Genomic DNA, 19,986 nt, shown 5'->3' on the forward strand with positions numbered 1-19,986 from the left:
GACTGTCCCCTTTGAAAAGGACATGTATTCTCCAGCTCACCTCAGTTCTTAACACTCCCTATTTTAAGCCAGACATTAAAGAAAATTTGTAAAGCCATCCTACTCTTCTCACTAACTTTCTTTTGTTCTTTGGAAACTAGTTACCTCATAAGATACGTTATTTATCTCAACACGTGATGATTTGTTGTAGTTTTAAATGAATTAAATATTTTTTAAATTTCTCAGTTTTGATTTCTGATTTGGCAGATATCAATAGCAGTAACCACATAGACAAAGACTCTTTGAAGTCTTCAATAATTTTTAAGAGAGTATAAAGGGGTCTTAAGACCAAAAAACTTGAGAACTGCTGTTCAAATGGAATGAATGCTTATTGTAATTAATCAGTATATGGTATAGTTATTCTGATATTTATGTATATGTTCCAACTCCCGCTTGGAATATTTTTTGACTACCTAATAGATATTAGCCAATCCTAAGTTTTTGATTTTTGATTTTTGATTTTTTTAATTTTTATTTTTTTTTAAAGATTTTATTTATTTATTTATTTGACAGAGACAGAGATAGCGAGAGCAGGAACACAAGCAGTGGGAGTGGGAGAGGGAGAGCAAGCTTCCCGCCAAGGAGGGAACCCGATGTGGGACTCAATCCCAGGACCCTGGGATCATGACCTGAGCCGAAGGCAGACGCTTAACAACTGAGCCACCCAGGCGCCCAGTTTTTGATTTTTTAAACTTTTTTTTTTTTAAGTAGGCTCCACGCCCAGCGTGGGGCCCAACACAGGGCTTGAACTCACGACCCTGAGATCAAGACCTGAGCTGAGATCAAGTGTTGGATGCCTAACCAACTGAGCCACCCTGGCGCCCCTTAAACTGTTTCTGAATCCTGTTTTATAGCTTGAATCAAATTGAATGATCCTATAATGTCAGTACTGCAAGAACTGTACACTGCATTGTCCTGTGTGGTGCTCTTTGACTGTTCCAAATGCTAACCTAAAATAAGTTGAACTGATTCTTTATTTCTTTGGTTCAGTTGTGTACATGGGCTTTAACTGAATGTCTAATCCAATAGAAATGTCTGTTGGAAGTATAGGATTAAATAATAGGATATTTTTCCCTATTTCACAAGTAGAAATCAAACATCAGAAAAATATAACTTGAGGGGCACCTTGGTGGCTCATTTGTTAAGCATCTGCCTTCGGCTCAGGTCATGATCCCAGGGTCCTGGGATCGAGCCCCGTGTTGGGCTCCCTGCTCAGTGGGAAGCCTGCTTCTCCCTCTCCCACCCCCCCTGCTTGCGTTCCTGCTCTCACTCTCTCTCTGTCAAATAAATAAAAAATCTAAAAAAAAAAAAAAATTTTATATATATATATATATATAAAACTTGAATTCACTGTTTGAAACTAATACAATGAGCTTGTGATCTTTGGATTAGGATTCCCTAATCAGATCTGGTTGTTAATGAAGAGGTAATATTTCCAGCCACAAAGTTTTGCTAAAGTTTACAAGAGAAATAGTCATATCAGAAATAGTTAATCCAGCCTGATTTAAATACCTGACACAAGAAGGCACATTTTTCATCTTTCCAAAAAGAGCAACTTGAAATAGAGGTCACACACAGAGCTTCCATTCAGTAAGGAAGGGCTTAGCTATGGCAGCCGTTGTGCTTTGCCATTGTGCATTTGTCTTAAACAAGTTTTAATAATATTAAAAAACATGGATCACTTAAAATTAGTCACTTAGGGAAAACCATTAAGTGAGATTCCTACTCATATGAGTGAGGCCCTGAGAAGGTAAGGGAGCTTGATGGGTATCTGGGGGAAGAGTGTCCCAGGCAAAGGGAACAGCAAATGTGAAAGCCCAGACATAGGACCTTGTCTCGAGTATAGTTGGCATAGTTCCGAAGTGTTCTGTTTTGCAGATAATGAAATCATGGTAAAAGAAATCAGAAAATACAGAAAAGGTAGGAGATGGGGATTAAAGAGTACACTTACCATGATGAAAAAAAATAAAATGATTAAAAAAAGAAAATGCAGGAAAGGGGTTGGAATCACCCATAATCCTTGCACCTAGAGATAACTGCTGTTACTGTCTTGGTCTCTAACCTTTTCAACTTTGTTAAGCTTCTTTTAAAATGTCACCTAGCATTTGTGTTAGTTTCCTAGGGCTGCTGTAACAGTACCACACACTGGGTGGCTTACACAACAGGAATATATTTGCTTTCAGCTCTGGAGGCTAGAAGTCCAAGCTCAAGGTGTCAGCAGGTTTATTTCTTCTGAAGCCTCTCTCCTTGGCTTGCAGAGGGCTGCCCTCCCCCTGTGTCCTTACACAGTCTTTCTCCATGCACTCGTGCATCCCTGTTGTTTCTTTGTGTGTCTGAATTTCCTCTTATAAGGACACCAGTCAAATTGGATTAGGGCTCATCCTAATGGACTCATTTTATTTTTCATTTATATATATGTGTGTGTGTGTGTGTGTGTATTGTTTTGTTTTGTTTTGTTTTAGAAAGCATGGGCACGGGGGGTGAGGGGGGAGGGTAGAGGGAGAATCCCCAAGCAAGCTCCCCGCCCAGCGAGGAGCCCCACATAGAGCTCGATCTCATGACTCCAAGATCATGACCCTAGCCAAAAGAGTCAAACACTCAACTGAGTCATTCAGGAGCCCTTTTATTTGTATTTTTTAAAAGATTTTATTTGCGTGTGTGTGTGTTTAAGTAAACCACCTCCAACATGGAGCTTGAAATCACAACCCCAAGATCAAGAGTCACATGCCCTACCTTCTGGGCCAGCCAGGTGCCCCGATGGACTTATTTTAACTTAATCACCCCTTTAAAGGCCTTATTTCCAAATACTATCATGTTCTGAGATGCTAGCAGTTAGGGCTTCAACATACGAATTTGCAAGGACACAATTCAGCGTATTACACCATCTGTGATATGTATCAGTCTCTTCTCCGTATGATTCTGTGTTCCTTTGGTATTCATTTTCGTTCGTGCAGGCTTACACGGTAAGCAGTAGTCGCAGCAGTAGTTCTACGAGGTGAACCCCCTCCCTGCTCTGCTGCCCAGGCAAATTAGTTAGGATTACTAAGATTCAGATTTAACTCTCTCTGGACAAAAGACATTGTATTGTCTGGCATTTTGCTTATAACATCACAAACATCCTTTAGTTTTGTGTTTGCTAGAGAACACAATCCAGTATAGCTGAATAATCCAGTTGACTATTTAGATTAAAAATGCCAGTCTTTGGGTGCCTGGGGGGCTCAGTCAGTTAAGCGTGTGCCTTCTGCTCAGGTCATGACCCCAGGGCCCTGGGATCGAGTCCCGTGTCGGGCTCCCTGCTCAATGGGGAGTCTGCTTCTCCTTCTACCTTTCCCCCCTGCTCGTGATCTCTCTCTCTCTCAAATAGATAAATAAAATCTTTTTTAAAAATGCCAGTGTTTTTGGGGCGCCTGGGTGGCTCAGTCGTTAAGCGTCTGCCTTCGGCTCAGGTCATGATCCCAGGGTCCTGGGATCAAGTCCCACATCGGGCTCCCTGCTCGGCAGGAAGCCTGCTTCTCGCTCTCCCACTCCCCCTGCTTGTGTTCCTGCTCTCACTATCTCTCTCTCTGTCAAATAAATAAATAAAATCTTTTAAAAATAAATAAATAAATAAATAAATAAAATAAAAATGCCAGTGTTTTACAAATGAGCCATTCAAGTATGCTTTCCAGTTTATTCTGTTTCCTTTAAAGTTCTATCTGTGTCATTTACTCTTATCTTCAATCAACCGACTCTTTTGCTTACATTTATGGTAAAAGGAAATTTTTTACCATCATTGTACATGGGAAGTTAGTATAGTATTACTTGCCTTAAATTATTCTTAAAAATGAATACAGAACTATAAAGTGAAGTGTTCACTTATTGCCACCTAAAATTCTCTAATGTACCACTAGCAACTCCACCCTTCCACTTGCTCAGACAAAAGCCTGGAAGCCAGAGTAGTTGACTACTCTTCTTTCGTGCTTCTCAGGCAGTCTGGCAGCAAATCTTACCAGTGTATACCTCCCAAATAACTGAAATTGTACTATTTTTCACCACCTTCACTGGTTCAAGCCATATTTTCTTTTGCCAGGATTATTACAATAGGCTGTAGCTCCCTTCACTGGAGTCTGTACACAGCAGTCAGAGGGATCCTATTTAAAAAAGCAAGTCAGATCCCGTCACTCCTCTGTTCACAACTCCACTGTCTTCTCAGGTCAGTAATAGTTGGACTCCTTAACCATCCACTGCTCTTCCATCTCACTGACCCGCTTCTAGCTGAATTGGGATCTTGCTGTTCTTTGACATTCCAGGCAAAGTCTTACCTGAGGGTCTTAGCACTTGCTGTTTCTTCGTTGGAAGACTCTCCCCTCAGCTATGCATAGGTCATGCTCCTTCACGTCAGGTCTTTACTCATGACACCTGGTCGCAGTAAGGCTTTCCTTGATCACCCCATTTAAAATTGTAGCTACTCCCCCCTACTCCTCCAGAACTCCACCAGCTGTCATCCTATATAATTTGTATTTTTGTTTTGTGATTATATGTTTCCCATTAGAATGTAAGCTCCACGAGGGCAGGCATTTTTGTTTTGTTCACTGCTTATTCCCCATTGCCTAGAAAAGTTCCCGACCTATAGCAGATGCTCAGGTATTTACTCCAGTTGAATATACAGTAGCAGGAGTCCCACCTTGGGAAACAATGAGATATACTGGGAACACCTCCCAGTCTGGAGTCCCTCCAGTGGGTTTTTCTCCACGGCTACGTGGTAAGTGCTACTCGCCTCAGGGAGTCTGGCCAGTTGGAGGCTCAGCATTCAAGGCAAAAGAGAGCTTATAATTTGTCTGAAATTGAGTTTTTTTTCCAAGAGGTGATTGCTCAAATGCCAGGGAGGGAGTTGGAGGAGGGGAGAGGCAGGTAGGATTGGTTGGGAGCGCATCCCTGGGAGAGTTGCTTGGTGCCCAAGCACAGGAAGAAAATTGCTCTCCCTGCCCTCCCACAGCCTCGTCCCCCACCTGGCCCCAGTGCTTCGGTTCTGTTCTGGAAAACACCCAGAAATGGCTCAAGCCTCAATCTGAACTCAGGTGTAGTAGCTTGAACCTATGAGATGTGTTTGTGTGATTTCTTCCATGAGCTACTTGCCAGGCTTTGGGATTTTTTGGAAACAAGTAAATCAGAGAATGAGCACCCTCTTTCAGCTTTTTCATAAGAGAGAAACTATGGCTTAAGTAATTGAAAATTTTATCCTTGGCGCCTTCAGTTTTGACTCTTAGCTGATCAAAAGGATACCATTTTTATTTCATGTGGCCGTGGCGGCTGGCTCTTCCTCCTGAGGTAGTTTGAGTGTCATTCCAACAAATGCACACACCCTTAGCCTCAGAAATGTGTAATAAGAATGAAACAAAAGCAGTAGCCTCTTCTCTTCCAAGGCACTTACTACTCATGATACCGATATTGGTGGTTTTCATCTGTTATGGACCCAAATTGATCAACATTTTGACACGTAAACTCTTGATGAAGTTTATCAAAGCTGTGGGGCTAGGGGTGGGGGGGTAGTCTTTCTAGACTTGATTCAGTGGTCACTTCACCTGAAATAAAACCATGTGGCCCTTCCTTGTGGGCGCGCTGGTCGGTACCGGAAGCTCTGTAAGCAAGTTTGAGGGACGACGACTTTCAGCCATTTTTTGCATGTTAGCATCTTTATTTCCACTTAGTAATAACGAGCAGCCAGATCTAGCCTTACAGGTTCCCCTGGAGTTGCTAGTATCTTGAATTTCTTTCCATTTATTTTAGGAGTAAAAGTCCCTCGCAATTTTCGACTGTTGGAAGAACTGGAAGAAGGCCAGAAAGGAGTAGGAGATGGCACAGTTAGCTGGGGTCTAGAAGATGACGAAGACATGACACTTACAAGATGGACAGGGATGATAATTGGGCCTCCAAGAGTAAGCGTCGAGCTACGGCTATAAATGTCAATGTCTTAAATTCACTGTGCCTCCTTTTAAGAAATATTAGCCTTATCACGGAAAAAACTCACCAATGGTATATTTTCTGAAATGTGGCTATTCTTTTTTGACCAGTTTCAGTTTATATATTTGAACCTCCTCTGATGCTGTTTAATCCCTCTACATGGTAAGCAAAAACCTGTTTAGACTCATAGTGTGAATTTACATGGCAATGTAGACAGGGAGGTGTGAGGTCCTTGCACCCTCACGTGTACTTTAGAACAAACTCTTGGGCTTATCAAATAATAAGCCTCCAGATACAGCCAATGTTCTGAAGACAGCGTCCAAATGCACTTGGAAAGCCTTCATGGTTGTGGTTTTCATTCACGGTTTCCCGGGTCTACCACGCACCCATATCCTAATTAATCGGGCTGTTCAGCAAAGGCGATTGCCTGTCTGGTTGGCACTGGTCTCTTGCAGCACTGTGAGACCCAGAGGCCTTTGCATAGAAGACAGAAGACAATGGGGATGAGAAAATTGACCTCTCTTTTAGAGCTTCGTGATCTGTGAGAGTTCCCAGGCTTCATAATGCCAGCTAACTTTTTAGTGTACATAGTAGAACCCCCAAGAAATGTCATTGAATTCTCACAAGAACCTGTTGTTAGGGGCTACTACTGTGTCGTCACATCCCATTTTACAGGTGAGGAAACAGACTCAGAGAAGTAAAGTTACTTGCCCAAAGTCACATAGCTGATAATTCCCAAGGGGGTTCTGACTCCAGAACCTGTGCTCCTAACCCTGTGCTACATTATCTCCTTTCTGTTCGGATTTTGAGATTTCATTTGTTCCCATTATAGAATTAGCCAGAGTGTTAAGTAGTAATACGAGGTAGGAGTACAGAAATAGATTCCCATGATGTGACACTTGTTTCAGACAATGGGAGATTCTGCCTGAATGTGGCAGGACCTTTCCTGTATGTGCTTGTGCTCGAAGATGATGGTGGCCATGCATTCTTTTCACTGCGTGCGCAGGCTCTACACCAGCTCTGTGGGAAGTAGAAAGACATGTGGGATGTGGCCCCGGCTGAAACAAGGTCATGCTCATTAAGTGTTAGGAAAATCTGTTCATCTTGGACCGTCGTAAACACTCTGGTGAATGACTGGCTTTGCCATTTAACGTTACCTCTTGAGTCATCTTTCATCCCACGGTTTTGTTTTTTGGGTTAAAGAAAAATATTCAATTTGCTGTTTTTATTCATTTCCTTATCTTTTTAAAAAAAATCTCTGAAAACCAGGATTTCTGGATCTACTAAATGCTGGGGAAAACTTGATCTAGGAAGCTTGTTTCTTCGTGGAGATCATTTCTTGCCATCTCTGGAAGTCCACTGTGTGGTGATGGCTTCCTTCACTGCATTTCTTCTCTGCCTAAGAATGGTTCAGGTTTCTTGCGGATGAGAACCATTCTTCCCTCTTCCTAACTCACCAGAGCACCTGGAAATGACTCAGCATGGGGTAGTTGTTCAATAGATTTGTTCATTAGCAGACTGATTTTCAGGTTCTAACAAATTAAGAATGAACCAGTGTACAACATTGCGAATACACTAAATACCACTGAATTATACACTTCAACAAATGAACAAACAAAATGAACCACCAGATTCCATTGGAAATATTTTGTTCTACCTACAACACCTTGGATTACCCTGGGTTTCATTTTAACTCTTTCCACAGGGGACTCCCTTTTAATGAGCAGCTACAGTATGCAAGTTGCTTTCCACACGTTCTTTATACATATATGTATATGGTAGCTCTACTGAGATGTAAGTCACATATTGTAGAATCCACTTACTGTAGAATACACTTGTAAAGTGTACCGTTCGGTGGTTTTTGTTATATTCAGAATTGTGCAACTGTCACTAATTTCAGAACATTTTCATTACCCCAGAGAGAAACCTCCTTCCCCATTGGCAGTCGCTCCCAATCTGTCCCCCACCCCCCTCCCTCACCTTTGACCACCACTCATTTACTCTGTCCCTATGAATTTGTCTGTTCTGGACATTTCATATAAATGGAATCACACAACATGTGGTCTTTTGTGGTAGCTTTTACTGTTTTCAAGGTTCATACGTGTTCTAGCACTTACCAGTAGTTCATTCCTTTTCATGGCTGAATAATATTCTGTTGTGTAGATAGACCATATTTTCTTTATCCATTAACTAGCTGGTAGATATTTGGATTTTTTTCCATTTTTTTGCCTATTATGAATAATGCTACTATGAATATTTGTGTACAGGTTTTTGTATGGACATATGTTTTAATTTCTCTTAGGTGTATACCTAGGAGTTGAACCATCTGGATCATATGGTAACTTTATGTTTAACATTTTAAATAACGGTCAGACTGTTTTTCCAAGCGGCTACACCAGTTTATGTTTCCATTAGCAGTACATGAGGGTTTCTGCTTCTCCACACCCTCACCAATGCTTGTCACTGACTGTTTTTTTTTACCCCTATAGTTATGCTTGCCCTGGCTCCCCAAGGTTAAAAGCAAAGAAGAAAACTGTCTGCTTCTAGGTGCTTCCTGTGACCAGTCTGCTTTATGACTAACATACAAGGTGTATGCTGGGCCTCTGGAATATCAGCGTAATTATTAAAGTATCTAAATAGAGCACTTGAGTAACTCATCTGCCTGTTGTATTTTTGTGACTGTATAACTCAAAATCCTCCATCAAAAGTGATCCAGAAATTCTAGGAATTTACTCAGCTTTTTTAAATGTGTTACCCAAAGGCCTGTATGTACAGTTACTGAATGCAGTGTTTTCAGTAGTAGCAAAATACTGGAAACCACCTCAGAGTCTTCCAGTAGACCATAGTATGTACTGTTTAGCTGTTGAAAAGAAAGAGACAGATATAATGTGTGCTGAAATGGAATGATTTCCATGATATTTAAGTGAAAAAAGGTACAAAGCAGTATAGGATATGCTGCCACTGGGGTGGGGAGGAGTGGGGGGGGCAGAGGAAGAAGTCATACATATACTTGTGCTTCTTTGTGTTTACAGTACTTTGGGGGGAACATGAAAGAAGTTGGTGACAGTGGTTGCCTTCCTCAAAAGGGATCTAGCTAGCTGGGACCAGGGTGGAAAGGAGACTTATTTTTTTACCGTATACCTTTTCTGTACTCTGAGTTGCTTTAATTATATGTGTGTTAGCTATTTGATTTTTTTTTTTTTTTTTTTAAGAAAGCAAGTTCTCCAAACCTAAAAGTAAGTTTCTCATCCAAGTGCCCTTTGCAAAATTCTGGCAAATGTCCAGTTGTCCACAGCATTAGATGTGGATTATTTCTACTCTGACCCCAGAGGCGCTAAGAATAGCCAGGTTACAGAGCATTTTCTCAGCTTCAGTGCTATTGACATCTTGAGCTGGATCAATCTTTGTTGTGGGGCTGTGCTGTGCATTGTGGGATTAGCAGCATCCCTGGTCTCTGCTCACCAGATACCAGTAGCACCTCCCTCCCCCAGTTGTGACAGCCATTAATGTCTCCAGATGTTGCCTAATTCCCACCCCACCCTGAGGGGGGTGGGCAGAAATTGCTGTGGTTGAGAAACACTGTGTCTCTGGGGTTGTCCAAGATAATGTTTTTAGGTGCGGGTTAGAGCATGGGTGTGTGTTTATACACGTACTTATCTAAAAATACTGTATGCATGCTTAAGAACAAAACATAATTACAGGAATGTGTGAGGTAAAAGGAAGGTGATCCTTCCCCCATTTCATTATACTCCCCACAGAATGAGTGTGTTTCTACCGGCTTTTGCTTTGGATGCACAAACATAAGTACATATCCTTTTTAATAAAAATGAGACCTTGCTATGCATAATGTTTTGTAACTTCATTTTTTTCACTTAACAGATGGTTAACAGATGGTGGATGTCTTTCCATATCAGTGCATATTGATCTCTTTTTAAACAGCTTTATGTGGCATGTCTGATACATGAATATATCCTCATAAAAATTCTCAAACAATACAGAGTATGTAAAGTAAGAAGTTCACTTTGTTCCCCTTAACTCTGTGTTAGGAAAAGAGAAACCATGCTATGTATTTCAACAGAGAGAATTTAATATAGGAAGTTGATCAAATTAGTGTTGGCCTGAAAAAGCAGAGAAGGCACACTGTGGGACCACAGAGATAACACTGCAGGAAACAACAGCTTAGCCCTGGGGCTGGGAGGACATGGGGGGGGGGGCACAGCCATCAGAACCGAGCACCGGGAGGAGTGGTCCCAGGAGGCAGTGACAGTGTTGGGGACACTGAAAGACGCTGGAAACCAGAGCAGCTCTCATGGCCTAGATGAGGGGCGCACGCGGGCTGACGTGACAGGAACAGAAAGCGAATGGAAAGGAATAAGTGCTTCCTTTCTCCTGTGTATTTTATATTAGGATTGTGTGGTTAGCTGGACAATTTAGTCTTTCGGTTCTAGAATATTCTAAGTGGCACTAGCATTGACTTGGAGAAATGAATAGTTAATGTTGCCTGAAGACTGGTCTGGTGGCTCACTCAGCAGGATACCCTGACTGGTGGCAAGAGGGAGAGGCTCTGTACAGAGGAAAATTGTGTCTTGTCACCGTCTGGAGGGATGTGCAGGTGCCCACTTAAGCTCCAAGCCCAACTTCCTCAGCTCTGCTTTTGGATACTGGGGCTGGGACTCTGCAAACTACAGGTTTCCTTTGCCAGCTGGTGCCCTATTAGGTTCCTCCAGTCAGGGACACAGGAAAGCGCCTGAGAGGCAAGGAGAAGGGACTTGCTTCTGCTTGTTTGCCTGTTCTTTCTGTGCCACTCTGGTAATGGCCCTTCATCCCGGCATCAGCAGTGGGTACCAGCCTCCAGCTCTTGGGGGCACTCCCAGAGCCAGCCTGCGGCACCCCTCCTCACAGATCTGAGTTCAACTCTAGAGACCTCTGGCCCTGAGCCTCTAGGTCTGAAAAACTGGCTTATTCCCTTGGTTCCCCCAGCCTTAAGGGGTGCCACCTGTTTTCTGCAGGTTATCCCTGTGTTAGCTCAGGTTCTCTTTTTGTGTTTTCAGTCCAGTGACACCTGTTTAACCAATTCCCTATGTTAAATTCTCTGTTAAAATGCCTAGTGTTCTGTCTTGTTTCCTGGCTTATCCCTAACTGCCATATCCCTGCTCTCCAGATGAACTGTGAGCAGCATCCGGTCCATCTCCTTCCACACCTCTTCCTGTGCATTTTCCTCCCTGTCTTCATCCAGAGCCATATAGACTTTCTCACTTTTTGAAGGGCCCACACCTTGTTCTCACACAGCACATGCCCACCTTGGACAGCGCACATAAGTTAAGTACGCCTGCGCAAGATTTCACTTGAGTAGCGGTCATCTGGTTGACCTGAGTCACCTTTTTATATACTGACAGTTTGTGATTTTCTCGTTTTTGCAACCAGTACCTTTTCCTTTTCTCATATCTCCTACATTTTAAAGATACATTTATTTCACAATACTTTGAGACTTATAGAAAAAGTGGAAGGGTAGTATGGAAAGTTCCATGTGTACCCCTCCCCCAGTTTCCCCTGTTGTTCGCATCTTATATTGGGATAGTACATTTGTCACCACCAGTGGCCCCATATTGATGCATTACTATTAACTAAAGTCCATATCTTATTCAGGTGTTCTTAGCTTTTACCTTGTGTGTATTTTCGATTCCAGAATCCTATCCGAGATACTACATTATATTTTTATTGTCATATCCTGGGCTTCTCATGGCTGTGACAATTTCAGGTTTTTCTTGGTTTTGTTGCCCTTGACAATTTTGAGGCATACTGGTTAGGTACTTTGTAGAATGTCTGTATTGGAATTTATCTGACGTTTTTCATCATGATTCGGCTGGGATTCTCATATATATATTTTAGGCCCAGGAAAAGTTTGTCATCTTTAGGCTGCAGGCTTGTAGTGTCTAGTGGATGAAACAACGTGTGTGCACATTAATGTAGCCTTAGTTGGAGGGGGGTGTCTGTCGGCTTTTATAGGTTGTACATATTCTGCAACTGGCTGGCTGTACCAAGACCCATGTCTTGGCAGTCTTTCCATGTATGTGTCTGGGCCTCAGCCTTTGAAAAGGCTACAAAGTATCCAATTTTAGGAATATGCCATATTTGTTCAGTCAGTCCCTTGCAGGTGGACATTTAGATTGTTTATAGTTATTTTTGCTATTGCAGATGATGCTTCACTTTTTTTTTTAATGCTTCACATTTTTGTGCATGTCTGCCTGTAGGAAGTTCCTAGAAATAGTCTTGCTGGTTTAAGCATGCCTGTTTCACATTTTGATAGGCGCTGCCAAATTGCCCCATGAAGCTCAAGCTTCATAAGTACAAGTCTGCCTGTAGGAAGGCAGGATAATGAATCTTGAGAAGTGTTCCTCATAGACAGAATGCTCTAGCAGTACTTCAGGCATAATTCCTTTCTTCGGTGAAACTTTTTTACAAAGCAGGTCTTGGAACACTAGTAAACAAAACAAAAGAAGAAAACCAGAACCCTGTTTTCTACAGAAGTCTTGCTTTGTACTTTTTAATGATCCTTCAGGTGTCTTTATGTTCACTTGACTTGAGGCATTTTTTACTGTGTTCCAGTGAAGTTGCCAGTTGAACATCAATGGTCAGAAATTTGGTATTTTTTGCCTTTTAAGAAGTTAGTCATAGAATGCACATTTTTAAATTAGACTTCATAGTGTCGAAAGTGATAAGATTTAAAATATGTAATAATCAGAATCCTGTTACCAAGCTGCTCACCTTCTTAGCCATTTTGATGCTGTTGTTAATAGAATGATTAGTGAAATTTTTTCGAGACTGATAAACCACAAAGCATACTGGCAGGTGAATACACTGGTGCATCAGAACCTCCAAAATGTGATACCGAATATTTTTTAAAAGACTTACTGATTTTGATACTTACCACAAGCCCATGCCCCCAGGGACTATTTTATATAAGAAATTCTATCTGAATTGTGTGACAAAACCATTGAGTATGAATGTAGGACAGACATCCAGAGATGAACTTGGGATCTATGCAGTCAACAGATACTGCCGAGTGCATAGTTGCTGATGGAGACTGTGCTAGGTGCTGAATATAGACCTTTTATCATATTTTCCATAAATCCCTGTTTGCTTCCTTCTTGTCGTGTTGACGCAGTGAATTTTTGTCTTCTGAGGGAGCACCTTAGTTGCAGCAAGCTATTCATTTTATAAACTTGGAAAGAGCAATATTCGAGTCAAGGAACATTTGAGTACCAGTTCTGTTGAGACCCCCACCCTCCTTGTTCTTAGTTTATCAAGGGAGGTCTGACAGAAGACTTCAGATGGGGAGTCAGGAGGACTTCTGAGAAGAAGGTGCCCTTGAGCCAAAGAGCTGCAGGGTGGACACAGAACAGCAACTGGTGTTGGGGCCCCAAGGTAGAGAGAAGTTGGGGCTAGATGGAGAGGAAGAAGAAGAAACAAGAGGAAGGCGGGGGTGCGCAGGGTATGATCCAAGAACATGGGCTTCCTTCTCAGGTCACTAGCTGCCATTGGAGGGGTTAAGTTCTTGGTTTTGAAAGATCAGCCAGGCTGCTGTATGGAGAACAGATTGTAGGGGGAACAAGAAAGAGCAGAGATGTGGGGTGATTGAGACGAGGGGCATGGTAGAGGGAAGTGGGTGGGTGTGGGATCGCTCTTGGAGGTGGAAGCTAAAACCTTTTGATTAGAAGGTAGGGGGTAAGAGAAAAGGGAATTGTGGCTGGCTGCTAGGTTTTGCTTTAACTAACTGCTAGGTGGTGGTGCCATTTATAAAGGAAGAAGAGAGGAAGAGCAGGTTGAGGGTGGGTGGAAATCCAGAACTGAGTTTAGGTTTGTCACAGTTTGGAGTACCTGTTAAGTGGATGTGAAAGGTTTCTATGGGTGTATTATGAATGCCTTCTGAATCTTAAAATATGTTCCAGTGTTTTTCTTAGGGCTAGACCACTGTTCAGACAGAATGTTTTCAAGGATTGAAATCACATCTTCTGTAATTGATTCCCCCCAAAGACAGCTAGATGTCGCTGTTTACACAGGAGCTGTTTCTTGTGCAGGTGGCACTGAGGAAGGCGGGAGCACTGGTGCCCTGGACGGGGACCCATTGGAGGGTGGGTTGCCCTGCCTTCGAGGGGGCCAACCTAATGGGGACACGTCACCTTTCAGGGTGGTCTTTAGACATGTAAATGATAACATTGCCACTTCATGGAGGACAGAAAGCTGTGGACTAACCTGTGTGATGACTGAACTGGGTGAAGTTTGAGCAGGTGATGTTTGAGCTGGGTCTTGATGGATGTGCAGTAGTTTGAGGGTGCGGCAGGGCGCTCTAGGCAGATGGAACAGCCTGCTACCGGCAGCACATTTTGCTGCTCATCGGGTGGAAGTTACAGGGAAGAGTTCATTGCCGTGGGGGATTGGACTTTCCAGTTTTTTCTACAGAGCCGCGGCTGGCGTTTGAAGAAGGACAGTCTTTTCCTCTGCGGGCCTGGCATCCGTGGCTGCCCGCCTCACCCACTACATGCCTGTAATCTCTCAGGTCGATGTAAAGCCTGCAGGGAGAGATGGTGCGGCACACAGCCCCAGAGTAAGGAGGTAGTGGGAAAGCGGCTCTCGTATCTGCACCCACACCCTCTAACTTGTGTTTCATTTTGAAGTTCTTCTAAAGAGCCGCCTGTTCTGTGCTTTGCACATGGTGGTAGTGAATGCATTGGCTGGTGACCCTGGTGTGAGTATACGTTTAGTGTGGCTTCCCAGAGTAAAGAATGCCTCTTACACAGCATTGCCCAGAGCACGGGACGGGTCTGCAAAGTAGAGAAGTTAGTGTACAAACAAGTCCATCTGGTTGGACTTAAATAACACTAACTTGAAATTTCAGTGATACTGTTGTAAATTTTCTTTGTATTCTCCGAGGTAAGAGTTCGTAGACACTAGTGTGGGGACTAGTTACTACTGACTTCACGGGTAACAGGTAGACAGCCTCTGTGTAGAGGAAGCACGTGCACCAGTTCTGCAGGCAGGAATAAATGGGGTTTCAAAAGATCTGCCTTTTTGAATTCATAGTTTGTAATTGCCTCACGTCTCTGTACCTTTTTTTTCCAGACAATTTATGAAAACCGAATATACAGCCTTAAAATAGAATGTGGACCTAAATACCCAGAAGCACCCCCCTTTGTAAGATTTGTAACAAAAATTAATATGAATGGAGTTAATAGTTCTAATGGAGTGGTAAGTTGTTTTTCCTGCCCATACTTGTTTCTTTGGGTTGAGAAATGCTTTGTACTTAAACATCAGGGGCGCTGTGGCCCTAAGTCCATATATTTCTTGGTGGTTTGATGCTGAAATATACTGCAGTATGAACATACGCAGACTCGGGGTGAGGGCCTGTTCCTTAGCTATATTTAAATCATCGTTCGTGCCACACTCACTCCAGGCCAACACCGTGCGGCTCTCTTGAGATAGGAGGTCATTCTGTCTTCGTGATGCACCCTCATGAGGTAGAGATGAGGAGCCTGCGGGTGCAAAGTCCTGTCCAGGGTCATACTCATACTTCCCGAGCCTTACTTACGATACATGCTATTTTTTCTCCTTTAATGGCCTTGCTTTTTAAATTTATTTTTATTACCATAAATGGAAAACCAGTCTCACTTGACATAAGAAGGCAGTAGTGGCAATAGTAAATACTACAAAATCGAAGAGATGCTAATAAATTCTTCCTCCATAGGTTTCTTGCCAAAGGCGTTGAGCCTTTGAGACCTACTCTCTTGTTCAAAGGGGAGATCAGCGAGCGTTGAAGGGTTTTACACGTTAAGCATCATGTGAGCTAAGCCTTTGTTTTGAGATATTCAGAAGACTTGAAAGAAAAGCAAAAAAGAGATGAGCCTCGTTGCTGTGTGTTCAGTGTTTCATGTTGCATCTGAGTTCCACCAAAAGTCCTGAACCCAGAACTCGACCCACACTTTGGGAGATTTCTTTTGGGATTTGCTGCACAAACTTGACAGTGTGACTCGGAGGCAGGTCCTTGTCACGAGAGCGTGGATCTGGGCCACCGCTCGCCTTTGCTCCTTACTGCTCTGTGCGCCATTAGCATCCACCACCTGGGTGTGGCGTTGAGAAAGGACCCTGAGCCATAGCAGCCTGTCCAGGAGAGCAGGTCACTGTTCTAGAGCCAGCTGGACTCTTGCCAAGTGTCAGGGCCGTTTCTCTAAGGGTGGCTTTACTTATCCATAGTTTCCTTCTCCCAAATGGTGAGGGTTTGGGACACAAACCAGGAAACACAGACTGACCGGAGGGAGGGATCACGCAGGTATTTTCTGCATGTCAGATACCATTGTGTGATGGGCATGTTCAACTGGAAAAATGCATTTTACTCCTATCTGCAGCTTTACTCCAGCACATAGCAGTGCATTTGTTTGAGAGCCTGACAGTTTTTTGTTTGCCTTTTCGTAGGTGGACCCAAGAGCCATATCAGTGCTAGCAAAATGGCAGAATTCATATAGCATCAAAGTTGTCCTGCAAGAGCTCCGGCGCCTAATGATGTCTAAAGAAAACATGAAACTCCCTCAGCCGCCTGAAGGACAGTGTTACAGCAATTAATCAAAAAGAGAAACCACAGGCCCTCCCCCCTCCCCCCCATTCGATTTAAGCAGTCATTTTCCACAGTAGTACATTTTCTAGATACGTCTTGTAGACCTCAAAGTACTGGAAAGGAAGCTCCCATTCAAAGGCAATTTATCTTAAGATACTGTAAACGATACTAATTTTTTTGTCCATTTGAAATATATAAGTTGTGCTATAACAAATCATCCTGTCAAGTGTAACCACTGTCCACATAGTTGAACTTCTGGGATCAGGAAAGTATATTTAAATTGATTCCCATCATAACCGGTGGGGCACATCTAACTCAACTGTGAAAAGACACATCACACAATCACCTTGCTGCTGATTACATGGCCTGGGGTCTCTGCCTTCTCCCCTTCTCCTCCCCCTGCCTCCCTGCCTCCTCCCCTCCTTCCCTCCCTCCCTCCATCCCTGCAACAGCCCTCCAGCTTGGGGTGGCTTGCTAGAGTAGGTGTGAAGGTTTCAGGTCGCAGCCTGTGGGACTACTGCTGGGTGTGTGGGGGTGCTCCAGCTGCACCCCTGGTTTCTTTTTTTTAAGTCTTAAATGATGCCCTCCCCCCTCTAAGCCATCATCCTTTCTCCACTTCCCATGACCACCCTTGGCCGAAGCATAGATTGTAACCCCCTCCGCTCCCCTCTGAAATTGGCCTTTGGTGAGGAATTCAGGGCTTTCCCATATCTTCTCCCCCACCTTAATCGAGGGGTGCTGCTTTTTCCTTCCTCCTCCTCAAGACCCTTTTTGCACCATTACCACCCAACACTGTCCACGACACTTCCTTGCTTTGGCCAGAAGCCATCAGGTAAGGTTGGAAAGAGTCTCTGACTTCCCTCATTTAGTTTTGGAACCACATTTACTCACTCTCCACCAGCCTGGGAATGAATATTGGGTCCTCAGCCCTGCCACCTTCTGCTGTCATCGTCAGCTGATGCGGTTTTTTAGCTCAGGTTTTGATAAAGTGAAAAGAACAGTCACCAGGGGTACTCAGATCTGCCAGCTCTCAAAGTGCTTGGTGGTTAAACTTGGAGAAAGGCCACAGAAGACACTTGTAAGCACACACGATCCCTCTGAATGAATTGTTTTCTTTTCCTGTAATTGCTTTGGCTTTTAAAAATTGAAGTTTTAAACAGGGTTCTCACGTGGTCATCTTACAATCCATTTGGGTCTAGTTTGGAATCTGACAACTGGAACGAAAAAGAACCTTGAATTCGGTGCATACTTTGGTTTTGGTGCTGCTGCTTCCCACGGTCCTCAGCAGGGATTAAGAAAGAACTCGGTGTGCACAGCAGATCCCCGAAATTGGCGGGCTTGACTTCCTGGCAAATTGCTGCATTTTTCCACTTTTCTGTTCAGGACCACTAAATGCTGAGATGTGGATGCATACCGAAATAAAAGCGATTCATTGTGTTCTAAAGTTTTTTTTTTTTTTTTTTAATTTAGTGTTTGTATAAAACCACCTTTTGAAGCAGCAACTATCAAGTCTGAAAAGCAATCGATGTTTCCATTAATCTTTTTCTGGGGGATACCTTAGTTCTAAGGATTTAACATCCTGTAAGTAAAGTTGAACATAACAGTATTCCATAAGCAGCCTTTTTATTGTCAGACCATTGCCTGATTTTAATATAATAAAAAAAAAAAGTGTGCGTTAATATTTAAGAAGCTGTGCCCTTCTTCCTCTTGGCATGTAATTTAGGAACAGACTTTGATGTTTTAGATGCTTTGGGATTCAAACTGATGTCCTAAATCAGGGGTCGGCAAACCTCTTTCCTCCAAGGGCCTAAGTAAGTAAATACTTAGGCTTTGTGAGCCAAGAGGCAAAATTAAAGGTACTATGTAAATATTTATATAGTGAGAGAAAACAGATTTCCACAAAATTGTTTATTGATGGAATTCAAAATCTAGTAATTGAGTATAGTTCTTTTCTAATGTTACAGGTCAACTAATGAGAGAAATGGAATTCTTTTTTTTAGAGGATAACATTTTGCTTACTGGAATTTAAAGTTAGTATTCCTGATTTATCAAATCTGTTGTATGATTTATCAAATCCATTGCATTATATATCAAGTCCGTTGTAAATGTTCATCTGTAGAAATCATTCTTCATCAAACAGGCAGTGGGCCAGATTTGGCCCATGGACCACAGTTTGCCAACCCCTGTCCGACAAGGTTATGGTGAAAAGGGCGGGGGCGGGGGAGTCTTTCCTTTAAGTAGCTTTGTGGGACTCCAGCTATTAAGTCCCCTCTAGTACCTACTTACCAGCTGGATTTAGTAGTCTATTGGGAAGGGAAATATAGGACTTTCACATGGATTTCTGGTGTTGGAGACGAGTTTTGCCTGACAATTGACAGTTTGTCTACTACCTACTGTGTACGGAGTGGAAATGTGTCTGTGGCTGTTTTTAACCAGGATTTGAACTTCCTGCTGTGGTCCCAGCCGCCAGCAGGCATGACCTTGGTGTCCTGTGCCAGGAGCCAGGCCATTCTTTCGTGGCTGTCGGGGCCAGCTCACATGTCAGAACCTGGTGCCTGGGTGGAGCCAGATTGTTCCTACCAGGCCACCCTCCAGAAAGCACTGCCCAAATTTCTGCCATATGGGTCCCTAGGAGGCCTCCGGAGTGAATTGCTGCCTTCCAGCTGTGGGTTCTTCACTCTTAGTCCTTAGCTTTCCCGAGGGAGGGAAGGGACAGGGGAGGTTCTAAAATTATTTCAGAATGCTCCTGGAAAACCCCAAGGCAAATTCAGGGCTAACTCTAAAGGTGGCAACTCTCATGGGCTGCGTGACCTCCAGAGAGAAGAGCCATCTGAAATGCTAGAGTGCACCTTTCACCTTCTTAGTGCACGACACAGAACTGACCTCAGAGCTTTTGGAAAATCCACTGGAACCGTCTTGTGATAATGGAGTCTGATTTGTGCTTATGTCCCAGAGTCATGTGATTTGCTCCTCATTGTTGCTGATGGGTTTACAGGTATGTCTGCCGTCCGGGCCTCAGTTTAGGGCACAGAAAAAGCGCTCATCCGGGGGCTGAGCGCACTGCTTCACCAGGTGGCCTCAGCTCACACGCCTCCAGTCCCCAGCGCCTGCCAGGTCTTTGCTCTTGAGAGAAGATACTTGTGTTCTTTCTCACTGTGTAGACCTGCAGGGTGTCTGCAGGGTGTGGGGGTGCATGGAGGTCTCCAGGGTAATCTGAGTGGGAGAGGAAGCACCCCTTCTGATACACCAACAGCAAACCATGCTGGGTCTCCACTACCCCACGACCTTGGACTTTGATCTCGAGATGAGGACTCTTGAGCTTCGTCTCAGCTCTGCTGGGGAGGTTCCTGGAGCCTTCTGGGTGGGGGCAGCCCTGACATTGGTGCCTTGTGATGGTGTCG

At 43.4% G+C, this 19,986-nt stretch overlaps 1 protein-coding gene across 2 annotated transcripts; it reads left to right on the top strand.

Annotated features, from left to right (window-relative positions):
* Nucleotides 1–5,782: 5,782 nt before the first annotated feature.
* On the top strand, nt 5,783–18,029 carry UBE2V1 (ubiquitin conjugating enzyme E2 V1). Of its 2 annotated transcripts, none has more exons than XM_081832601.1 (3): nt 5,783–5,954; nt 15,100–15,225; nt 16,447–18,029. In XM_081832601.1, exons 1-3 carry the CDS (start codon nt 5,910–5,912, stop codon nt 16,591–16,593), a joined length of 318 nt encoding a protein of 105 aa, XP_081688727.1. In that variant the 5' UTR covers nt 5,783–5,909; the 3' UTR covers nt 16,594–18,029. The 2 variants fall into 2 exon arrangements, with proteins under 2 accessions (XP_081688727.1, XP_081688728.1); XM_081832602.1 differs by lacking the exon at nt 5,783–5,954 and adding an exon at nt 5,985–6,141.
* Nucleotides 18,030–19,986: the final 1,957 nt, after the last annotated feature.

This window comes from Leptonychotes weddellii, chromosome 10 (genome assembly GCF_054177405.1).
Source record: "Leptonychotes weddellii isolate Sample4059 chromosome 10, ASM5417740v2, whole genome shotgun sequence".
In the NCBI taxonomy this organism is placed as follows: domain Eukaryota; kingdom Metazoa; phylum Chordata; class Mammalia; order Carnivora; family Phocidae; genus Leptonychotes; species Leptonychotes weddellii.

Coding starts and splice junctions, on each gene's coding strand:
- UBE2V1 (XM_081832601.1), top strand. CDS start 5,910: ATGACACTTACAAGATGGACAGGGATGATAATTGGGCCTCCAAGA. Junction 5,955..15,099: donor TGATAATTGGGCCTCCAAGA/GTAAGCGTCGAG, acceptor TTTTTTTTCCAG/ACAATTTATGAAAACCGAAT. Junction 15,226..16,446: donor TTAATAGTTCTAATGGAGTG/GTAAGTTGTTTT, acceptor GCCTTTTCGTAG/GTGGACCCAAGAGCCATATC.